We start from the raw sequence: 20,992 nt of genomic DNA on the forward strand, positions 1-20,992 counted from the left end.
CTCTAAGATTATCGGGTTCTATTGTCTCTGGTAATATGTCGTTAAGTGACCAAAGATTAGAGAGCGGTGTGTTAGGTACAAATCTAAACATGAGAGATGCTGGAGTGAACTTGTGTGACTCATGAACCGCCAAATTTAAAGCAAAAGCCAACCAATGCAGGGAAGTATCTCACCTGGAATGATCTTCATAATGGAATGCAATTAAAGCCAATCAGAGATTACGATTGACCCGCTCAGCCAGAGACAGTTGAGGGTAATAAGCTGACGTGGTTACATGTGAGACTGACAGGTCAAAACAAAATTTATGGAATAAATTAGATGTGAATGCCTTAGCATTATCAGAAACTATATATTGACAAGGACCAAAAGAAGCAAAAATAGTATTCAAACAAGATATTGTAGACTGAGCGGTTGCCAGCTTAGTCGGAAATAACCAAGAAAATCTAGTGAAGTCATCTACACACACCAGAATAAATTTATTTGCGTTCCCCTTTGATTGTGGGAAAGGTCCGACGTAGTCTATATATAGACTTCCATGGGGCGCGATGCTTGATGATATGACAATAGGCCTAGCTTAGTGGACAAGGTGGGCTTACTAAGCAAGCAAGATTTACAAGCTTTGACCAATTCTCTAATTTCACCATCCATACCTTTCCAAATAAACAGCTCTAGGATCTTTTCCCGAGTTTTGAAGATGCCTAAATGCCCCCCTAATGGGGTTTCATGATAGTAGTTTAAGATCATAGGTACAAGCACAGCTGGAACTACCACTTTCATCTTTTGATCATGCCTCGAAGGGCAACACAAAACCCCATTTCTCATTACATAAGGGACAACCTGTTCCCCAGAAGAAACGGTTTCCATAATAGGAGCCAGCACAGGATCTTCACGTTGATATTTTTCAATATCCCGAAATAACATAGGAGCATTAGTTAGAATAGCATTAATACCCAAAGGTATGGAATAAATAGCTTAAGAATTATAGTAGAACAGTCCATGAAATATCAGTCTTCACTGTACTTGGCATTCATTGTCTTTGAAAGAGCTTTTGATAGCGTACAGCGCCAAGCAATCTGGAGAGCGATGCAGGGGTATGGGGTTTCAACGAACATGGTAAAAATGTTATACAGAGGTTACACCTGCCAAGTGGAACATGATGGAGACCTTTCAGAGCCCTTTCAAATAGAGTCGGGAGTGAAACAAGGGTGCCTGCTCTCACCTTTGCTGTTCTTGTTGACATCAGATCAGGTCATAAGAAAAGTGGTTGAAGGGAAGCAGAGGGGAATACAATGGGGGATGACAGATTGTCTGGTAGATTTGGACTTTGCGGATGAGATATGTCTATTATCTCACTCATTTAGACATGTTGTTGTTGTTGTTGTTTGAGTCATCAGTCCATAGCCTGGTTTGATGCAGCTCTCCATGCCAAGCTATCCTGTGCTAACCTTTTCCTTTCTACGTAACTACTGCATCCTACATCTGCTCTAATCTGCTTGTCATATTCATACCTTGGTCTACCCCTACCGTCCTAACCACCTACACTTCCTTCAAAAACCAACTGAACAAGTCCTGGGTGTCTTAAGATGTGTCCTATCATTCTATCTCTTCTTCTCGTCAAATTTAGCCAAATCGATCTCCTCTCACCAATTCGATTCAGTATCTCTTCATTCGTAATTCGATCGATCAATCTCACCTTCAGCATTCTTCTGTAACACCACATTTCAAAAGCTTCTATTCTCTTTCTTTCTGAGCTAGTTATCGTCCATGTTTCACTTCCATACAATGCCACACTCCACACGAAAGTCTTCAAAAACATCTTTCTAATTCCAATATCAATGTTTGAAGTGAGCAAATTTCTTTTCTTAAGAAAGCTCTTCCTTGGTTGTGCTAGTCTGCATTTTATGTCCTCCTTACTTCTGCCATCGTTAGTTATTTTACTACCCGAGTAACAATATTCATCTACTTCCTATAAGACTTCATTTCCTAATCAAATATTTCCTACATCACCTGCCTTCGTTCGACTGCACTCCATTACTTTTGTTTTCAACTTATTTATTTTCATCTTGTACTCCTTACCCAAGACTTCATCCATACCATTCAGCAACTTATCGAGATCTTCTGCAGTCTCAGATAAAATAACAATATCATCGGCAAATCTCAAGGTTTAGATTTCCTCTCCTTGGACTGTGTTTCCCTTTCCAAATTTCTCTTTGATTTCCTTTACTGCCTGTTCTATGTAAACATTGAAAAGGAGAGGGGACAAACTGCAGCCTTGCCTCACTCCTTTCTGGATTGCTGCTTCTTTTTCAAAGCCCTCGATTTTTATCACTGCAGACTGATTTTTATACAGATTGTAGATAATTCTTCGTTCTCGGTATCTGATCCCTATCATCTTCAGAATCATAAATAGCTTGGTCCAATCAACATTATTGAATGCCTTTTCTAGATCTATGAATGCCATGTACGTGGGCTTGTCCTTCTTGATTCGATCCTCTAAGATGAGACGTAAAGTCAGGATTGCTTCACGTGTTCCTACATTTCTTCTGAAGCCAAATTGATCTTCTCCCAACTCAGCTTGAACTTGTTTTTCCATTCTTCTGTAAATAATACATGTTAAAATTTTGCAGGCATGAGATACTAAACTAATGGTGCGGTAGTTTTCACACCTGTCAGCACCGGCTTTCTTGGGAATAGGTATAACAACATTCTTCCGAAAATCGGATGGGACTTCTCCTGTCTCATACATCTTGCACACTAAATGAAATAACCTTGCCATGCTGGTTTCTCCTAAGGCAGTCAGTAATTCAGAGGGAATGTCATCAATTCCAGGTGCCTTGTTCCTATTGAGGTCACTCACAGCTCTGTCAAACTCTGACCTCAAAATTGGGTCTCCCATTTCATCAGCATCAACAGCCTCTTCATGTTCCAGAACCAAATTATCTACATCTTTACCTTGATACAACTGATGGATATGCTCCTGCCATCTTTCTGCTTTGTCTTCTTTCCCTAGAAGTGGCTTTCCATCTGAGCTCTTAATATTCATACACCTAGATTTCCTTTCTTCAAAGGTTTCCTTGATTTTCCTGTATGCAGCATCTACCTTTCCCAGGACCATACAGCCTTCGACATCCTTGCACTTCTCCTTCAGCCATTCTTCCTTAGCTACCTTGCACTTTCTATCCACTTGATTCTTTAATTGCCTGTATTCTTTTCTGCCCTCTGCATTTCTAGCATTCTTGTATTTTCGTCGTTCATCAATCAGGTCTAGTATCTACTGAGTTATCCACTGATTCTTAGTTGATCTTTTCTTGCTTCCTAACATTTCTTCAGCAGCTCTACTGACTTCATTTTTCATGACTCTCCACTCTTCCTCTATAGTGTTTCCTTCAGCCTTTTCATTTAGTCCTTGTGCAACATGTTCCTTGAAACAATCCCTCACACTCACATACGACTGAGAAAATGAAAGACCTCAAAACGGAACCACAAAAGGTGGGACTCAAAATAAACTTTGCCAAGACAAAGGAGCTAAGGATAGAGCGAGTTGACAACTTCTGTTACCTAGGAAGTATTATTTCTAGAAGTGGAGGGGCAAATGAAGATGTCCAAAATAGAGTAAACAAGGCCAAAGGGGCCTCTGCCCAGCTCTGGTCGGTGTGTAAGTCCAGAGAATTGAGAACAAAGACCAAGTTGAGGATCTTTGAGACAAATGTGAAATCAGTGCTCTTCTACGTGTGTGAGACATGGAAGATGACTGGAGAGATAACACACAAGGTCCAGACTTTCATTAACAGATGTTTGAGAACCATCCTAGGAGTGCGATGGGCAGATATTATATGAAATCAGGAATTGTGGGAGTGTACCCAACAACGCAAGGCTGAAGTCCAGATAAAAGAACGTAAATGGAATAGGATAGGTCACACACTGCGTAAAGGTCCTGACAGCATTCCAAAACAGGCTCTTGAATGGAACCCAGAAGGGGCTAGAAGAAGAGGGAGACCAAGGATAACATGGCGTCGAACAGTGGAAGGGAGGCGGCGTCAGTTGGGAAGTCCTGGAAGAACATCAAAACTGTGGCAGCAAATCGAGTCAGATGGAGAGCTCTTGTATGTGCCCTATGCTCCACTCAGGAGTAATAGGAATTAAGTCAAGTAAGTCATTCATGAAGACTCTGTGCATTAAACATCCAAATACTGCATGAACAGACCCAATTCTTTTATCAATGTCTTGTTCACAGGTACACGGTTTAGACAAGATGCTTCCAAGATATGAAAAGTGATCAACCTGTTCCAGTGTTGTGTCTAAGATGGAAATACTGAACTCAGGAAAGGTTAATCCTAGGGCAGGTTGAGCAAGTACCTTCGTTTTCTTTGCATTAATGGCAAGACCAAAGCGATCATATGCAGTTTTAAAGCAGTTGACTGATTGTTGTAGTTCTGCAGGTGTTAGAGCAGGAGATGCAGTGTCATCGGCATACTGCAGTTCTTAAAGTTAAAATAATACTAGATTATAAATTCGACCTGTTCAATACATAAGAGATTTTTATTTAAATTTATGAAATAGTTCTTAACATATTAGATATAGGGACATGTTTCACCCATAATGAGGACATCATCAGTCTAAAAATCTCATACCTGAAAGAAAGATAGATCAGGATCCTTATTGTTCTTATATGTAGTTTTTAATGAAGGTCTAAAATATAAAAAAGAGGATACTGTTTCAGGTACAAATGTGTATAAAATGACCAGTAGGCCTAAGTAGAATATAGTGGTACCGAGCTCGATAGCTGCAGTCGCTTAAGTGCGGCTAGTATCCAGTAATCGGGAGATAGTGGGTTCGAGCCCCACTGTCGGCAGCCTTGAAGATGGTTTTCCATTTTCACACCAGGCAAATGCCGAGGCTGTACCTTAATTAAGGCCATGGCCACTTCCTTCCATTTCCTAGGCCTTGCCTATCCCAACGTCGCAATAAGATCTATCTGTGTCGGTGCGATGTAAAGCAAAAAAAAAAAAAAAAAAAAAAAAGTAGTTATAAGTAGGCTACTCCTTAACATTTCACTCTCTTCTTATTTCAGACATAACACCACAAGCTCTACTCAACCTCGCACATTTTCCTTACGACTTTTAATACAAGAAGCTACAGCCACGCCTACCAGCTAATTATAAAAATAGCTACTTTTCTGACAAGTACTTGTCCTCGCTCCTAAGTACTGATCCTGATCTTTTCATATAAAATTAACAACTTCAACTTTGGATTTAAATTTAACTATCACTAAAGTGACTCTTATTCTAAATATTAAGTTATTATAAGCTCCTTACGGCATCTCCAGAATAAGGCAACATATTTACCAGATTTCATTTCAACGCAGCAATTTACGCATTCTTTTTTGAACTTTTAACTAACTACTTGTTACCACATTTAAAAAACAAGACATTCGTAAAGATCTACAATAAGGTTTGATTATAAGACTTTATCATAAGAGTACTTCTCTCTCTCTCCAGTCGTTCCACTCATGACTGAGTATCGTGACCCAAGGACTTTGTTGTTTCTTTTATAAGCCGATACCATTCTGTACGTACTTGCGTTTTCTGGACAGCAACTCTCCATGGTAAGCCCATGATCTCTCTTACTTGATCAACCCATCTTTTTGCAACCCGTCCTCATGTTCTTGTACCAGAAACTTTTCCTTGGACAATTAACTTTTCCAGATCGTCATCCTCTCTTCACATAATGTGACCAAAGAATTGCAGGATTCTCTGGTACCCAACTTGGCATAAACTTTCTTGTATTCCAATTTCCCGGATGACAGAATCATTTGTTCGCCTGGTTGTCCACGGTATTCGCAACATCCTTCTCCAACACCACATTTCAAAGTGGTGATTCGGTTCCTGTCTTTAGCTTTTATGGTCCAAGTTTTGCATCCATACAGGAAGATCGAGAACACAAGCGAATGGACTAATCTTTTCTTCGTATTCATAGATATTGCTCTATCTTGTCAGATCTTGTTTAATTTTGCCATAGCTGTATGTCCTAGAATGATGCGACGTTTGATTTCTTTTTCACAGCTACTTTTATCCTCGATTGTTGAACCAAGATAAGGAAAGTGACAGACTCTTTGGAGATTATTAAGGTGCTGTGGCAGCTGAATTTCTGCACCTTTCTTGACAATCATTAGTTTTGTCTTGTTCCAATTAATTTCCATGCCAAGTTTGTGACTTTCCTGTTGTACACGATCCATTATCTCGACAAGCTCCTGTACACTGCTGGCTACAAGTGTGGTGTCATCTGCAAAACGGAGGTTATTAATTCTCTTCCCACCAATCGAAAGTTCTCCTTCCCAACTGTCGAGGGCATGCCTCATGATATATTCACCATAGATGTTAAACAATTGAGGTGTTAGTGGTTTCCTCTCGAAACCAGCCTGGTCTTCTCAATGTCTTGTGCGTACGATCAAGTCTATTGCTGGCTCAGCTGTGTTTGCAAGGATGGGAGGAGCGGAGGGGGAAGGGCGGTGCAGGGCTGGTGGGGAGAGGGTGAAGGTGGGGAGGGAGCAGTGGTAGTGAGTTGGAGAGATGGAGGTGGGGTTTGTTTTTATTATAGAAGTTCTGACAAATATATGGAATGAATGTTTCAAGTAGAATGTTCATTTTTTCGTTGATTTCAATTAAATTGTGAGAGGGGTTCATAAACTGATCTAAATCGATGTGGATGCTCTCGAGAACATTGAGCAAGGTGCCGTTTTGCTCGTAATGCAAGATCTTAAGATCTACTGATGTGTACTCGTTGCTGGATGCTTTATGATGTTCACTCATAGCTGAAAAACTATTATATTTGAGAGCGCTGCGATGTTCGGCATACCTTATGACAAAATTGTGGCCCGTTTGACCTATATAGCTGGAATGAGAGGATTGGCATTCTAATTTGTAAACTTCGCAGTTCAAATATCTATTATTAATGTTATTATTGTTATTGTTGACAGCGTGTGGTTCAAAAATGAGTTTGGAGTTTGTGTGGGAGGTTCTAAATGCTATTTTGATGTTGTGTTTTTTAAAAATATTGGAAATTTGCTAAATGTTACTAATACTGAAAGTGAATGAGGAAAACGTTTCTTTAGGAGCGGAATCTTTTTCTAGGGTAGTCATGGGTCTGCTCTTATATCTATTGATGATTCTGCTGATGAAGTTTCTACTGAAACCGTTGTGTTCTGCAATACTGTAAATAGTATCAATTTCCTTTTTTTGTAATTCTTGCAAGATAAAGGAACAGTTAATGCTCTGAGTACCATGATATTGTAAGCTGCTTTCTTATGTATGTTTGGGTGCACAGAAGTTTGTTGGACGGTATTGATGGTGTGGGCGGGTTTCCTATGTATATTAAAGGGTTGTTGCCGTTGCACATAATTGTTAAGTCCAGGTAATTGAAGGCTTTATTGTTTTCTGACTCTATGGTGATTTTTATATGTGGGTCAATGGAATTGAGAGAATCAAGTACTGTGTTGCTGTTAATAACACGGGAGTCTAAAATAAGAAACGTCATCTACAAAGCTAGTCCAGTGTTGAATGCCGTTAATCTTACAAATGATGTGAGAATGTTCTAAATGATCGATGTAAATATCCGCAAGGATCCCTGAAGCCGGTGACCCCATGGGAAGACCTATCTGTTGGTAAATGACATTACTGAAAGTGAAGAAATTGTTATTCAATGTAAACGTCAAAATCTGAATAAATTCATCTATTCCGCCTTTACTTAAATTGCTGAATTTGGAAAGATTGTTCTTGATCAATTGTATGGTGTTGTTAATGGGCACATTAGCATACATGTTAGTAATACCAAATGAATGAAGAGTGTGGTGTTTGGATAAATTAAGGTGTTTAACTTTGTTGCAAAATTCTATGGACTTTACCGATGTATTGGCTTGAAAACGATAGTGTGATTTGAGGAATTTGTGAATGAACCAAGATACCTCATAGGTCGGACTATTTCTGAAACTGATGATGGCCCTTATGAGGATGTCGGCTTTATGGATCTTGGGTAGCGCTTTTGCTGTGGGAAGTTTTGGATTCATAATAATCCTTTTGGATTTTTCAAGGTCATTAAACAAGAACAAAACGTTCTTTATTATGGTTTTTAGGTCTCTATGTATTTTTTTTAGTTGAATCTTTTTTAGAGGTTCTGAAGTTGTTTTCTGTAACAAACTTTTATGCTTTATTGATATAGTCACTTTTGCCCATGATTACGCTAGCATTCCCTTTGTCGACTTTTGTTATTATTAAGTCATTGTGTTTGACTTTTTTCTTTAGATTGTGGACTTAAGCTATGTGTTCTGTGGTGGGTTTAATGGTTTGTTGTTGATTAAGGATAGAAGATAGCTTGCGTTTGACTTCATATTGGACCTCTTTTTGTATGTTTATGGGTGATTTATTTAAGGCTAATTCCGATTCAGCTATGGTGGAAATTTCACGGTTAGAAGGATTACCCTAATTATGTTTAGGTCCCCTGCTCAGCACATCGAGATTGATTTTACTTATGTTTACTACAGGTTGGTGAAAATCATTTGGCTTTATGTTGTTTGGGGTGTTATGTTTGCTAAGTGTTGTTTTTGAAAGAGCATTCCATTTTTTGTCAAGTGTGTTTTGTTTCTTTAACAAAGTAAGGTTAAGTTTGTTAGTGACGTGTAATTGGAAGGATGCCCATTTGAAGGGGCAAAGGAGTGTGGAAACTTGTAAATGAGTTTCATATAGTTTGTGGTTCAGAAGATTGTTTTTATGGAGAAATTTCATTTCGTCTTTAATCCGAATTTTATCGGTTTTAAGCTGAGTCGCACGAGTTTTTGCCGTGTTCCTATGAGTTTTCCTGGTGAATTTTAAAAATTTGGGGGTTAAGTTGTTGATCAAGCACTTTTTCAAGAATTGTAAGTCTTGCCCTATGGCAACCTTTATTTTGAGATTGCAATAAAGGTTAGCTTTCTTGCCTGCCTGGCTGGCATTTCCATATTCTTATTTTAAGAACAGTGCTGTAGTATGTTAATGGGACTTCAGGCTACTTCATTACGATGCTTGTCATACTTTCAAGTGTGACATTATTTGATTTTCATTCGACTGTGGCTAGAAAAAAAAAGTGTTAATTCACTGCATTAACCTTAGTGATGGAGAAGGTTACGATCTGTGTTTTTCACACTACTCCATTAATTTCTATTTTTCCAATGAATGAATTGGACAGTTATTATTTCACTTTTGAACTATGTTAATTTACCTTTCGTCGTACATTATAAAACTGATTTAATCTCTTTGATATAAGCATCACTTGAAACTTATTTATGTGTGCTAAAGTTTACGAACAGCAGAACTCGTAACTCGTATGAACAGTGTTACGCAATTATCTCCAGTGCAGTACTGTAAGCAAGTGCCGTTCAGATTTTACTGACATTCTGTTCAGTGTTACATGCTTCTTTACTCCCTTGTTGGGACTTAAGTGGAATTCAATCATTAACTATACATTCCTCGCTGCACTTCACCCGTCATCAGACTCCGTAGTTCGAGCCTCTACCAGAACTTCCAGAACAGTCGACCACCGAGGGATTACGTGGTTCCATCGTGCATAGAGGTGTTCAATGGTGAGGGGAAGGAGCTCGTCATCACGGGCCATCCTCGACGCCGACGCTGTGGGGATGGCGTCCTCATTTCCCAACCTGGACTCTGTAAATTCAGCTGTTCATCTATGACAAGGTGATATGATTTGCTCGTTTCTTTTAAATAAACAAAAGTTCAAAACTATTAAGAACTTATTGTACTACCCTCTCTCTGATGTTTCCTAAGCATGAACCGCACACGCCCTGGCGTCAAACCCATGCTCTCCACTTAATAAAGTACGGGTGTTGTCGATACGGTTACAGTATACATTGCACATAAAATTAAAAGTTTTAGTTTAACAGATCCTTTTTAACCTTAAGATATGCAGCAAGGATATCTGCAGCAAGAGTGCTCAAGGACATCACACTGCTTATGATCTCTACAAAAATTTTCATGGAAAAGTGCTACATGAACTTCGACAGTTATCCTCTAATGTGTTTTTGTGTGTGTTGATAATTGTATACTTCTTGCCATGTTTGTTCTATCGGTTGATGATGACATAGATATGTGTCAAAACCTGTCCCAAACCAAATTAAATATGTTGTGACATTAATTTGTGCAACAGTTTATCATTGTATTGAATAGGTGTATTGATTCTCAGTTCAATACCAATCAATTATGAAGTTTTTAACCTTAAATGGTTTAGTGAATATCAAGCCTTAAGCGTTTTTAGCTGCAGCCAGTAGCCAACGGAGTAGTCTGCTATATTGTCAAGGCTGTTTCACAAGCTACTGCCCTGGCCTCTGCTGCTGTCAATAATCAACACCTGATCAGTGGAGATGGTAGCCTAAGGTTTAGCAAGTCCGGCTTTGTGGCTAAATGGATAGAATACTTGCCTTTGGTCCAATAGCCCTGGTTCAATTCTCCGATCAACCCCCTCGTACTCTCAATTCCATTGGCTTGGGAACTGGGTGTTTATGACGTCTTCACCATTCATTTCATCCTCATTAGGTCACCACCAAGCCTATACAGATGCCGACCCATGATCAAGGGTCCTATTCCAACCAACAAAAGAGAACACTAAACCTGAAAGATTGCATTTTATTTTATTAGATCTACCTATAAAAAGAAAACTACCATATATTACTCCTGTAACAGCAGCTCTGCAGTGTCTTCCTACATGGATGTAGAAGTAAACGGGAATGAAATACCAGCACTCTGTCATCTATATAATTAAGTCAGAAGTATGAGGCGAGGAAGTATATGCGATGAGTAATGCATGTTTGTTCGTTAGCAGTGGCGATCTGACGGAGCGAAGCCTAGCACACCTATCCCCCCGGTATAAGCACGTATATGACATTCAGCTGCATGCTGCGCGAGGTGCGGTGAGGGTAGAGGGACGAAGCACTTGGACTGAAATATCAGTCTCCAATGCCTTGCTCTCGGAAATACGTGTGACGTTTTCTCCCATTGCTTTCAATTTTTTAAATGGAACAATGTGTCAGATGCTTACATTATAAAGTGCTTTAGATTTCCATCGTTCTCATTTGAGATTTGGGCATCACCGATAGCCTCAGTAGCCCTCAGTATACGCCACGGGACACCACAATATTATTTATTTCAACAGTACCTATTCACATGGTATGTATGCTATGTCAAAACTTGCTGTGTGACCCTAAAACAGTCTCATTCAAATTTCTTCTTTCTTTGATTGAAGCGAGACAGTCTCGTGGATCCTTCGTGGAATTTGTACTGGAGTTACAGCGTCAGTATGCAGCATTGTGGTGGTAGAGTACACTTCTTATCCTATCTGATCTTGTGGTACGGCAGGAACACAGTGTCCCTTTTCCTTTTTGTTTTTCTTTTTTTCTGCGGATGAATTGAAAGTTACAGGTCTAGTTCTCTTTACTTATTGGGGACATACTGGTAACTGCTGGCATGACGAGCGAGGTCTATACGGTGCTTGCTCTCGAGGTTGACAGGTCCACAAATGCAAGTTTCAAGAACTAAGTTGAGAGGTTTTCATCACAGGTCTTTGCCACCCAGGATAATGATTAAACATCTCTTGGAAATAATGATATGTGTGGGTAGGTTTACAGAATACTGTGTGGCTGAGAGTTCCATCATTTCTCCTGTTCATCAGTACATCTGTCAAACTCGTTGGCTGAATGGTCAGCATACCGGCTTTCGGTTCAGAGGATACCAGGTTTGATTCCCGTCCGGGGTGGGGATTTTAACCTACATTGGTTAATTCCAATGGCTCAGGGGCTGGGTGTTTGTGCTATCCCCAACATCCCTGCAACTCACACACCACACAAAACACTACCCTCAACCACAATAACACGCAGTTACCTACACACAACCTCCCTCCTCATCAGATTGTCTTCCTTACACGGGCTGCACTCGGCTAGAAATAGCCACACAAAATTATTATTATTAGGCCCTATCAGTATACCTTTCTTTTTTACAATTTGTTTTAACGTCACACCAACATAGATAGGTCTTATGGCGATGATGGGATGGGAAAGGCCTAAGAGTGGGAAGGAAGCGGCCGTGGCCTTATTTAAGGTACAGCCCCAGCATTCGCCTGGTGTGAAAATGAGAAACCACGGAAAATCATCTTCAGGGCTGTCGACAGTAGGGTTTGAACCCACTATCTACCGGATGCAAGCTCACAGCTGCGTGCCACTAAGCGCATGGTCAAACTCACCCAGTATCAGTAAATCTAGAAAGATAAGTGTTCCATTCTTCACCTTTCATCACAGTGAACTAGATCTGTCAGAGGATGTTACTATGGTGTTGAAGAAGACTGACAAGTACTTCTTCTCCATGGTTCCAGGGGATGAAAGGGTTATCAATATAACAGAACCAGCAGAATGCCTTGTATAGAGCAGTCCCTATGACTCCTTCCCTGAAGAACTCCTTACATAAATTAGTGCCCACCAGGTTATGCTATGTGGGATTTCTGATCCTGTTTCTATGGTTTGGAGTCCATATAAAACTGGAGATTCCGTGGCTAAAATCACAATATCAACAGACATGTTAAAAAAAAAACTATATGGTACAAGAGTCTGTACAATATGAGTATGAATGTGAAGAACTTCCAAGAGTGTTAGATGGTATGAAGAGTTGCTCATACACGTGAACTCTAAACGACACGCCCTTAATAGTCTGAAATAATACCGTATGAAATAGGCCTATAGATAGGCTAGGTACATATTATATCAACGTGCCAACATTTTCTAGTACAAATTCAAGTACCGTGAACCATACGTCCAAACTGTATAAAAATGTTTTCTAATCAAAATGTTGGTAACAAACGCAGAGGAAAACTAGAGTATTTAAGTGTACATTTTTAATAGCAACATAAAACAAACACTTTTAAGAATACCACACACACACAAGTAACTAACTATAAGGAACTAACTGATAAGGAAAGTTTCATTTAGATGGAAATTATCCGCGTAATTTAGTTCCAATGTACAGAAAGCTTCCAGTTAACATGCACGAATCTGAACTGGAATCCGTACCCTGTATGTAAGGTCTATACGTTATGCAGGGGTACGTGAAAGATATATTATATCTTAGTAAGGTGCTTATGTAAAGAAAAAGCATCTAAATAGTTTTGAACTTTAGGGAGAGAAAAAAAAAGAGAAAAAAAAAACTTGGAACTTAACCTTCTTGGTGAAGGATGAACAAAAACAGCAAAGCACCTGATATCAATATGGAAATCAACGTAAAGCATTTCTATTATTATATTTATTCTTACCAATGATATCGTTTTATCCCTCCTGTGGTCTTAAATATCAAATTAGTAATCACAAGCAGATTGCCGAAGGAAACATTAACCTGTTCGTACCCACGTGGTGGTGTTCTGATTCTGACACCACACAACAAACATGACAGCTAGAACCATACTAGCAAACAAGTATAGACAAAATACAAATCCTACTTTGACAACCAATCCATTAATTTAGGGAATAAATGTACTAAATATATAATATAAATACCACTTAGTTGGTGAGTCTTAAGCGCTGTTGTTAGATATATTGGTTCTTTTTCTTTAATGACTAAAGATTGTTATTCAATTACCTAGGTTGGTGAGCATGGAACCCACGGACAAAAGAAGTATCGTTGCTTCCAAATGGTGTTGGCCGCGATTCTAATTTACAGGGAATTTTAAAATGAATCCAGCTCCATGGAAAAAATATTTGTTCTGGTTTGCCAATGAACATGTGAATTTCCGAATTTGTGTAAGTGACTTGATGTAATGAACGACGTGTGGTATGGGTTTTTCTCTGCTTGTTGCATGTGTGGTCTAGTACAGTGTGATGTCCGTAGAAGTGTCGCAGTGTAATTCTCATCAGCACATTCGTAAATCAAAGTCGCTGACTTTTCGTTTAAATAAAGACATTTGAGTGAAAAACGTTCTGTGACATGAATAATAATTATGGAAGATGTTTAACGTTCCTTCAGCTGTTATCGGTGTAACGAGACTTTGGGAGTACTAGGATTTTTCTTAGAAATAGGGTTCCTTCGATCGCACAACCTAGAGCATTTGATCAGCTGAGCTATGCACTCACCATCACCTAACTACAGGGCGAGTTTACCGAGCGAATTGGTCGTGCGGTTAGGTCCGCGCAGCTGTGAGCTTGCATCCGGGAGATAGTGGGTTCGAGCCCTACTGTCGGCAGGACTGAAGATGGTTTTCCGTGGTTTCCTATTTTCACACCAGGCAAATGCTGGGCCACGGCGGCTTCCTTCCCACTCCTAAGCCTTTTCTATCCATTGTCGCCATAAGACCTATCTGTGTCACTGCGGTGTAAAAAAAAAAGTAATCATCATCATTTTACAGTTCCAGTTTTCCGGTTACTGTTGGTGAGCCTCTTCGATTCTGTCTTATTGAGATAGGTTCTGTTGTTAATGACGTCCTCCAGTGTCCTTTCCCGATCTGCAATGTCCATCTTTATGATGTCCATCCAGTGGGTTCTTGGTCTTTCCACCATCCGTTTTCCTGCCACATGTCTCTCCAAGTTAACATATGCTGTCTTTGTTGGCTCCATCCTCATTACATGCCCAAAGCACCTCAGTCTGAACATGCTGACCTGACCTTCCTAACCACATCATTCCTCAACTTGGTTTTTTGAATTGTGGACTTAAGGAACTTCATCATCTCGGATGCCTGCAACCTTGATGAGTCTTCGTGAGGGTGCAGGTTTCAATACCATAGGTTAAGATTGGTATGAAGTACTGATTGAATATCACCAGCTTTGATTTTGTTGGTACTTTGGGATACCAGAGGAGTGTTCGTACTTGCTGGTAAAAGTGAGAGCTCTTCTGCACTCTATTTTCCACCTCCTTTGTGGCTAGTGTATCTCGAAATATTACATTGCCGAGGTATGTAAATTTTCCACACTTTCTAGTGGATGGTTTCCCAGCATGATGTTCGCTGGTCATCCCCTTCTGTTTATTGCCATCACTACTGCTTTGATTCACTTATCTTGAGATTGAACTCTTGGAACTTAACCTTCCATTCATTGAGTCTCGACTGTACTTTTTTTCAGTTTCTCCCCAGATCATAACATCATCAGCAAAGGCCATTGCATTTAGTTCACCAGAGGTTTTCTTGATGTTCTTCATTATGTCATCCATGATGGTGATAAACAATAATGCAATGGGGATAGTGCACTGCCTTGCTGGACTCCACTTTTGGTTTGACCAGTGTGAATGTCCGTCACCCAATCGCACACAGCTGGTACAGTTCTCATACAGCATCTGAACTTTCCTCCCTGGTCCCTGTGGCACATTCCTTTTTCTCTCTTGCAATGCTGCCATATGCCTTCTCAATGTCAAGGAAAACCATAAACAGATCTTTGCCTTTTTCCCAATATTTTTTATTAACATATGGACACTGAAAATTAGGTCTGTTGTGGACCTGTTAGGCTTGAAGTCATACTGTTCAAACTGTGGCTCTAAGATGACTCACAATCTGCTCTCTAAGATTTTCTCAAGAATCTTAAGTCCATGAGAAAGGAGTGTTATTCCCCGGTAGCTGGAGCAATTTCGGCGATTTCCTTTCTTAAACAGGGGAATAATAACACCCTTGCTCCAATCAGTAGGTATCTTCGCATCTTTCCAAACTGCATTGAGCACTCTGTGTAGCCACTGTAAACCCTGGACTCCTGCTGCTTTAATCATGTCCGTGCTGACTTCATCGATTCCTGGGGATTTCCCTTGCGCCATCTTCTTAAGGGCTGCTTTTGTTTCTGCCCATGTAATGGGAGGTTCCTCTGTGCAGGTTTCAATAGCTGGTTCTTTTGTTCTCCTGCTTCTGTCCTGTTCAGTAGGTGATCAAAATGCTTCCTCAGAACCCCTCTGATGTCCTCTTCTTTCCTGGCCAGGTTTCCATTAGGATCCTCAATTGCTTTGATGGTTTCAACTGAATTCCTTTTGTTTTTGATCAATCTGTGAACAATAGTTTCATATTACCTCTGCTGTCTTCCTTCAGTTTTTGAGTAAATTTCTCCCAGCACTTTATCTTCTCCTCATTCACTACTCTTTTTAACTCTCAATTTCTCGTCCCGGTAAACTTGCTCGAGGTCTCTGATCTTCCCCTCACCCCGTAACTGTTCTGGCTTGGATTTCTCTCTATCTCGTTCTTTTTCTGCCATGTTCCGTTCCTTTATTGAAGATCTTACTCTTTCATTCCACCAGGATGTCTCTTTTTCCCTTACTCTCACACTTGTCTTCCTGTAAACTTCTATTGCTTCTTTTATCAAGACGTCACCACTCTCCACTTCTTCTGTAGGCAGTTGTCCTCTTATACGGTCCTTATAGTCGCTCTTTTTTCCAATCTGTTGTAGTTCCCACACTTTAATCTTAGGTAATTTCCTGGTCGTTATCTTTGGTACATTAATGTCTTTCAGATCTGCTACTAATAAACGGTGGTCGCTATTGAGGTTCTCTCTTGGAATCACCTTGACATCAGTCACAAGTCTACTTCTTTCTTTATCTGTAATGAGATAGTCGTGACTGTCTTGCTCTTTCCATCCCAGCTGTAATGGGTTATCTTGTGACTGACTCTTTTGTTGAACCAACTGTTTTATACTACCAAACAGTTTCTTATGCAGAAGTCTAGGAGATGTTCACCTTCTAAATTCCTTCTCCCATAGCCATGTGGTCCCATCACCTTCTCATACCCATTGCTGTCTGTCCCAAGGTGTGCGTTGAGGTCCCCGATGATTATTGCCCTCTCTTCGAAACTTGTTCTTTTCATCTTGATTGTAACCCGTCTAAGGGGTATATACTTGCACCAGTGTCAGTTTCTCTTTCCCAAGGTGAACTGTTGCCTTTATAATCCTCTTATTGATGTACTGGATCTCTGTAATACCATCTAACTCTTTAGACAAAATCAATCCTACTCCATTTCTCATCTCTCTGTTTTTACCATTCCAGTAGAGGGTATAGTTTTTCCTCAACTCTTTCTTCCCTTTACCTTTCCATTTTGTTTTACTCAGGATTGATATTTCCTTCCCTACAAGGCAAATTTATAGAATAATTCACTTCTGCTTTATATTTTCAGCATGTTGTCAGTTCAGCTACATCCTTAAGTGCTCACGATCAGTTAGAAATTGTGGTAACCTCATGTCATTTGTCACTGCAGTGCTGCCTTTGCGGGAACTTAGAGGGATGTACCCCATTCTTTTCATGTCTTATTTTCGCCTCCAATGCCCTTAATGCAGTGAGCTATTATTTTCTGATGTTTAATATTGCCAAGAAGCCATACCAGTGATGGCAGATTTTTTTTTAGTCTCCTCTCTCTCTTGTACTATAATTGGATGGAGTTATGCATCAATAGACTAAGCGCCATTTGATGAAAATTGAGATTTTTAGCACTATCATGTACAGGAAAGCTTGAACTAGCCTACATATAATAAATTCTCCACTGTCTTACAAGAGGGCATTAGTTGTCAGTAAATTGAAAACCTAAGTGACATAGCGGGAATCAGTTAAAGTGTAAATTGCATCATTAGACTATTCGACGTTCCATTATTTAGTTTAATTCCCGGGTTGAACCGTGTTATAGTTGTCTGTACATCACGTACAGTTTGCCGAAGTTTCAAATACATTGCAGTATTCTTTGTCAAAGTGACTGAAATACCCCTCGGATTGAGTAGGGGTATTTCAGTCAGATCGAGTAGGGGTATTTCAGTAGCCTTGACAAAGAATACTGCAATGTATTCAAAACTTCGGCAAACTGTACGTGATTACAATAGAGTAAAATAATATATTATTGGTCCACCTTTTCAATACAAAATGAAAATTACATAGGGACTAGTTTCGACCTAGTAATAGGTCATCATCAGCCTGAAGTAAATTAAAGCGTAAATATCGAAGAAAACATAAACAATGTAAACACAAGTACAGTCTTTTTAAAGGTACATACCATGTGGGAAGTTGAGTAGAGATATATTAAAAATAATAACTCTTCCAATTGACGAAGCACTGAGCGGAAGTTATGTAAAGTTCGGTGCGCCGTATATTATAAAAGACCACTGTGCACTAAATGATGTAATAAAGAAGAATAGTAGGTTGAATGCTGGCTTCTTCTTAGCTGTTGTATATTCGAAGAAGATTACGTCGTATTTTATAAGGTATTGAAAGACGTCAAAATACATGGATGTTGGAAAGGCTCTTCATTTTTTGGAACAAGGCAATTGTTGCGCGAGGAGGCTTAGGAAACCAGAGAAGCGCTATATTATGTTAAAAAATAGAGATCCTTAAAAAAGTTCCGTGCGTCGTATAAATTGTGGAAATGGAAATTGAAAAAACTTGGTTCTTAAGCGATAATGTTGTTCATTCAGAGATCAATTGAAAATAAAGAATCGTAACATTGTCTTCTTAAAGATGTTTATAAACTAGAATTAATAGACGATGCGAAGTATGATACTAGGAGAAAGCTCTTCTGCTTCTGGAATCTTGAAGGACGATGGATGTTTCACGAGGTGGAATAACATATATGGAGTTAAATAAAGGTGGATATAAATTCGCAGTTCAATGCGGACTATAAATTTGATTCTGAACAGTAAGAATTTTTTTTTTTTAAATATATAAATATGCCAAAAGGAAAATTTAAGCATGATGTGATGAGCTGAAGAGAGAAACGGATGTAGGAAAGGATCAAAGGAAATTTTGTTTCTGAATAAAAAAATAAAAATAAAAATAAATTTAAAAAAAAATCTTACTGTCTTTTATTCAGAAACAAAATTTCCTTTGATCCTTTCCTACATCCGTTTCTCTCTTCAGCTCATCACATCATGCTTAAATTTTCCTTTTGGCATATTTATATATTTTTAAAAAAAAAATTCTTACTGTTCAGAATCAAATTTATAGTCCGCATTGAACTGCGAATTTATATCCACCTTTATTTAACTCCATATATGTTATTCCACCTCGTGAAACATCCATCGTCCTTCAAGATTCCAGAAGCAGAAGAGCTTTCTCCTAGTATCATACTTCGCATCGTCTATTAATTCTAGTTTATAAACATCTTTAAGAAGACAATGTTACGATTCTTTATTTTCAATTGATCTCTGAATGAACAACATTATCGCTTAAGAACCAAGTTTTTTCAATTTCCATTTCCACAATTTATACGACGCACGGAACTTTTTTAAGGATCTCTATTTTTTAACATAATATAGCGCTTCTCTGGTTTCCTAAGCCTCCTCGCGCAACAATTGCCTTGTTCCAAAAAATGAAGAGCCTTTCCAACATCCATGTATTTTGACGTCTTTCAATACCTTATAAAATACGACGTAATCTTCTTCGAATATACAACAGCTAAGAAGAAGCCAGCATTCAACCTACTATTCTTCTTTATTACATCATTTAGTGCACAGTGGTCTTTTATAATATACGGCGCACCGAACTTTACATAACTTCCGCTCAGTGCTTCGTCAATTGGAAGAGTTATTATTTTTAATATATCTCTACTCAACTTCCCACATGGTATGTACCTTTAAAAAGACTGTACTTGTGTTTACATTGTTTATGTTTTCTTCGATATTTACGCTTTAATTTACTTCAGGCTGATGATGACCTATTACTAGGTCGAAACTAGTCCCTATGTAATTTTCATTTTGTATTGAAAAGGTGGACCAATAATATATTATTTTACTCTATTGTAATCACAGTTCAATACGGATCTATCATTATGAAACTTATTTCTTTTAAACTGTACGTGATGTACAGACAACTACAACATGGAAATTAAACTAAATAATTCTTCACACCGTGGAAGCTTCACCTCTAAGGTATGTGACGTTCCGTTTTGCATCATTAGACCAGGCACCTCACTTCTCACATTGCGTCGTGGATGACAGTGAGGGAGCCTGCATTTTCGATAGTGCTAAGTTATTGACGTGGTGATACATTGAGTGGTTTATCAATTAGCGAAGTTCAGCGATGTATTAAGTACCTCTGAAAGTAAGGAGAAGGACAATGCTACTAATGCAGCTTGCTAAAATTGTTACGACGGAGCATCATTCTGTAGAAGAATTTTCTAAGTTTAGGATCAAAATGAGATGGTTGTACGCTATCTAATATGGTAATCTGCAATGTAGGTAATATTTTTGTATCAATATATTTGTTTGAAGAAGCTGTGAAGGCTTCACTGTAACATTATTTTAACATGTTATGCTAGGTAATACGCGCCAAATCAGTGAATTCCAGATCGGAATAATGAAAGATATTTAGCGGTGCCCTCAAATTTCATCAGCATTTATCCACTGCAGAGGACTACGTAAATGTAATGAGAAACTGCAGGCAGAAAAACTCCATTGTTGTTCACCAGATGGAAAACACGTCGTTCTTCAGTTCAGCAGAAGTTGAAAAACTGATCTTGAATCGGGAAATGGATGTCCATGGTTGCAAGATAAACTGGCATAAACTAAAAGAAATCCAGTTCTTGAATTCACAGCTGTTCAGTACGTATGTCAAAACTACATTTGATGGTGAATATATGGAAGTTAATCTAATTACATCAAGACTGGGATGACCACGGGAAACTAGAGTTCCTTTTAATCCCTTTGTGGACAAATGAAAGGCCTATCTCTGAAGCCAAACTTGGAGACCTTAAGTCGCTCATGCACCTAATACTTGCAGATGCCAAACAATTTTACCAGAAACTTCAAGGAGATTCCGACATCGTGGACAGCGTAAATGGATTCAATGGAGATCCTGATTTTGAGATTGAATGAACTCAGAGTAACAACAGTCTTATTACTTGTCCTGTGTTTTATATGAATTTGTGGGAGCAAATATTTTAAATCACATTTTCTGTTCCTGTTCTGTTCGACTGAGTTAAGTAATTAAAATTCTGTAATTTCTCTCAGAATCGCTTTATTTTTCTTGGAATAAGGTAA

At 39.0% G+C, this 20,992-nt stretch overlaps 2 protein-coding genes across 6 annotated transcripts in view; one reads left to right on the plus strand and one right to left on the minus strand.

Annotated features, from left to right (window-relative positions):
* ppan (Brix domain-containing protein peter pan) overlaps nucleotides 1-13,449 on the minus strand; it is a 159,257-nt gene extending 145,808 nt beyond the window's left edge. The window contains exons 1-2 of one of the 3 annotated variants that reach the window (XM_068225544.1): nucleotides 13,336-13,449; nucleotides 10,463-10,621 (exon numbers count right to left, since the gene is read on the minus strand). The gene's annotated coding sequence lies outside the window, so the exon portion shown is untranslated. Of the gene's footprint in view, nucleotides 1-10,462; nucleotides 10,653-13,335 lie in introns of all 3 variants that reach the window. The other 2 variants (XM_068225545.1, XM_067137899.2) reach the window with 2 other exon arrangements.
* A 239-nt stretch (nucleotides 13,450-13,688) lies between these two features.
* LOC136879145 (tRNA (guanine(10)-N2)-methyltransferase homolog) overlaps nucleotides 13,689-20,992 on the plus strand; it is a 287,770-nt gene continuing 280,466 nt past the window's right edge. Inside the window, exon 1 of one of the 3 annotated variants that reach the window (XM_067152901.2) lies at nucleotides 13,689-13,819. In XM_067152901.2, coding sequence (XP_067009002.2) covers nucleotides 13,751-13,819 — 69 coding nt within the window. In that variant the 5' untranslated portion in view covers nucleotides 13,689-13,750. The remainder of the gene's footprint in view (nucleotides 13,820-20,992) is intronic. The other 2 variants (XM_067152909.2, XM_067152917.2) reach the window with 2 other exon arrangements.

Source organism: Anabrus simplex, chromosome 1 (assembly GCF_040414725.1).
Source record: "Anabrus simplex isolate iqAnaSimp1 chromosome 1, ASM4041472v1, whole genome shotgun sequence".
Taxonomy (NCBI): Eukaryota; Metazoa; Arthropoda; class Insecta; order Orthoptera; family Tettigoniidae; genus Anabrus; species Anabrus simplex.